This window comes from Cyprinodon variegatus, unplaced genomic scaffold (genome assembly GCF_000732505.1).
Source record: "Cyprinodon variegatus isolate N-32 unplaced genomic scaffold, C_variegatus-1.0 Scaffold837, whole genome shotgun sequence".
NCBI lineage: Eukaryota > Metazoa > Chordata > Actinopteri > Cyprinodontiformes > Cyprinodontidae > Cyprinodon > Cyprinodon variegatus.
The window spans coordinates 208686-211113 of NW_015151290.1; the positions used below are offsets into that span (position 1 = coordinate 208686).

Here is a 2428-nt window from a genome sequence, read left to right on the forward strand (position 1 = left end):
ATATATATATATATATATATTCTACAAACAAATCTCAGTAGCAGAAACAAGCTTTGGGACAGAATGCCCAAATCAAGAATGTTTTGTACAGACAGGATTTAGAACAGAGTATTTTCAACTTTATGACCTCAGGTTTTAATTATTATAACATGCTGTATGTAGGTTCAGACCGGCGTCACTTAATTGCCTTCAGCTTGTCCAAAATCCAGCCGCTTGTCTTCTAAAAAAAAAGAAAAAAGGCAAGAACATATTATGTTTGCTGCTCTCCACCAGCTCCCTGTTGTCTTTCAGTTATTCTATGCTGGTTCAGATGCCAAGAACTTTTTACCTTCATTTATTATTAGACATACAGCACTTTGTTTTTTTAATGAACTTTATAAATATAGGTGACTAGATTAAGTTGGATAATTGCCTCACATAAAGTTATATTTATTTTTAAAAATCCATTGAATCATTAAATCTAAAAGCATCAACTGGTGTCATGATGCTGCTTCACCTTTACCACTATACTGTGGTGCCAGCCTGCTCCTGTTAACTGAATTTTGTGTGTTTTGTTTCTCTCCGACCTCTTTGTGAACAGACTGCGAGCGGGGTCTGTGTCAACCTCAGCTCTCTGTCATCACAGGAAGAGGAAACCACAGCCAGGGGGGAGTGGCCCGCATCCGCCCCGCCGTCATAGACTACCTCACCAACAAGCACTACAGGTACACATGCACTCACACGAGACAAGTCACACGAAAGCATGAGACAAGTTCACCTTCACCCATAGCTTCTGCTTGTGTGTTCCTCTCAGGTTCAGTGAGCCGAAGCCGGGCCTCGTGTTGGTCTCTTTGAAGTGATGAGACCCCGTCTCTGCTGCCGTGAACTTTCTTCATCTCACGCACTCGTTTTTAAGAACAATCTGTACGGTGCCAAAAAAAACCCAACTGTCAGTATTGGTATTTTTTCCCCAACAATTAACCCTCTCCATCAGTCCTTGAGCTGCTCATTTTAAAGGTCGTGTAACCTGAAAAAATTTTTTACCTTTCACCCATTATGGAATGGGACTGCGTTACTGGTATTAAACACAAATATTTCTTCTTTTTTTTGCCTGTAAGGTGTTGTAGGCGTATACATTTTATAGTTGAAATTCTTTAAAGGTTTGGTTTTTACCTCATATCTGTTTTAAATGATTAGATTTTGAAGTTGGCAGACTTGAGCCTTACTATTACCGGTTTCTACCTTCATCTTAATAAATTCTGATAGTTTGCGCAGAAAGGAGACTTCCTCTGCAGGATGTACGCAGGTTCTCTTAAAACACAGTTAATACCTTAAACCTAATGTTCTTTTACACAAAGATATATTTTTTTAACACAGTCAATGACTTTAAGAAAAGATATAGCTTTTCTCTTTATTTTAGATTTACACTCACCTCAGCCTGTGTGTTAAAACTTCACATATGATCAAAGGGCAGAAAAAGGTGAGCCGCTATCGTTGAGCAGATGGAGCAATCTCTGCTGTGGCTTCTGAGGCAGCTGCCCCGCTTTAGGCTCAGCACCTGGCCGCACTAACACAACGTTTTCTAACACGTATGTATGTGAAAAAGGTTAGCTGCTAATCCTCTGATCCTCAAACTCAGGTGTCTCTGTGTGAAGTTGCCTTCAATCTCATTCCTTATAGCTTTTAAAAAACTCTATTTTAGCAGCCGACCTCTAAAGGATGCTGCATCAGTTTTATAGTTAAATTGTTGCTTTATTTTTCTAAAAAGAGTGAGTTTTGATGTATTACTGCGTGCACACTTATTCTAAAGAATGTATTTTTAGTAATTTTGTCTACAGTTTTACAGAGTATGTTATTTGTGAAATAAATCTATTTCTTTACATTTTTTTGTACCTGTCTTCATTTTTTAGCCTGTTTGCTGGCAGGTTTGTTTCAGCGCTTCAGCTTGAGGCTTTTTTGAAACCTTTTTCTTTTTCTGTCAATGGAGCTTTTAAGAAATGTATTGTTTTAAGCTAAATAATCAGTTCCATAGTTGTTTAAACTAAATGTAATAAAATGACTTTCTGTTTGAGGCGACACATAAACATTTACACTTACAATTACAACTTGATAAGATAAAATAAAGATCGTACTTTTTGTCTGATCTTTATTCATTGGGGAAAGACAATCCTAAGCCAGATTCACCAGGGCAGTGCTTTTTGGGAACCCTAGCAATGACAAGGAAATGCCAATAACTTAAATGTGTTTTCTATTACAGTGTCCTGGAAAATTTTATTAATTATATAAAAATACCACTTCCCTTGGGTATAAGTTTGAAAGTGAGACAATTTGCCTACTTTTATAGTAGAAAAGAGAACATGCAGTGGAAAATCCATCCTTTTTTTAAAAAGTTTTTTTTAATTTTGTTTTTAGTTTTTTTCAGATCAAAAACTATCTGCATCAAGGGGTC

General features: G+C 36.9%; 1 protein-coding gene across 1 annotated transcript in view; it reads left to right on the plus strand.

The window, feature by feature from the left end:
- n4bp2 (NEDD4 binding protein 2) overlaps nucleotides 1–1849 on the plus strand; it is a 19143-nt gene extending 17294 nt beyond the window's left edge. Inside the window, exons 15-16 of the mRNA XM_015397077.1 lie at nucleotides 581–704; nucleotides 794–1849. Of these exons, the coding sequence (XP_015252563.1) occupies nucleotides 581–704; nucleotides 794–839 (170 nt within the window). The 3' untranslated portion in view covers nucleotides 840–1849. The remainder of the gene's footprint in view (nucleotides 1–580; nucleotides 705–793) is intronic.
- Nucleotides 1850–2428: the final 579 nt, after the last annotated feature.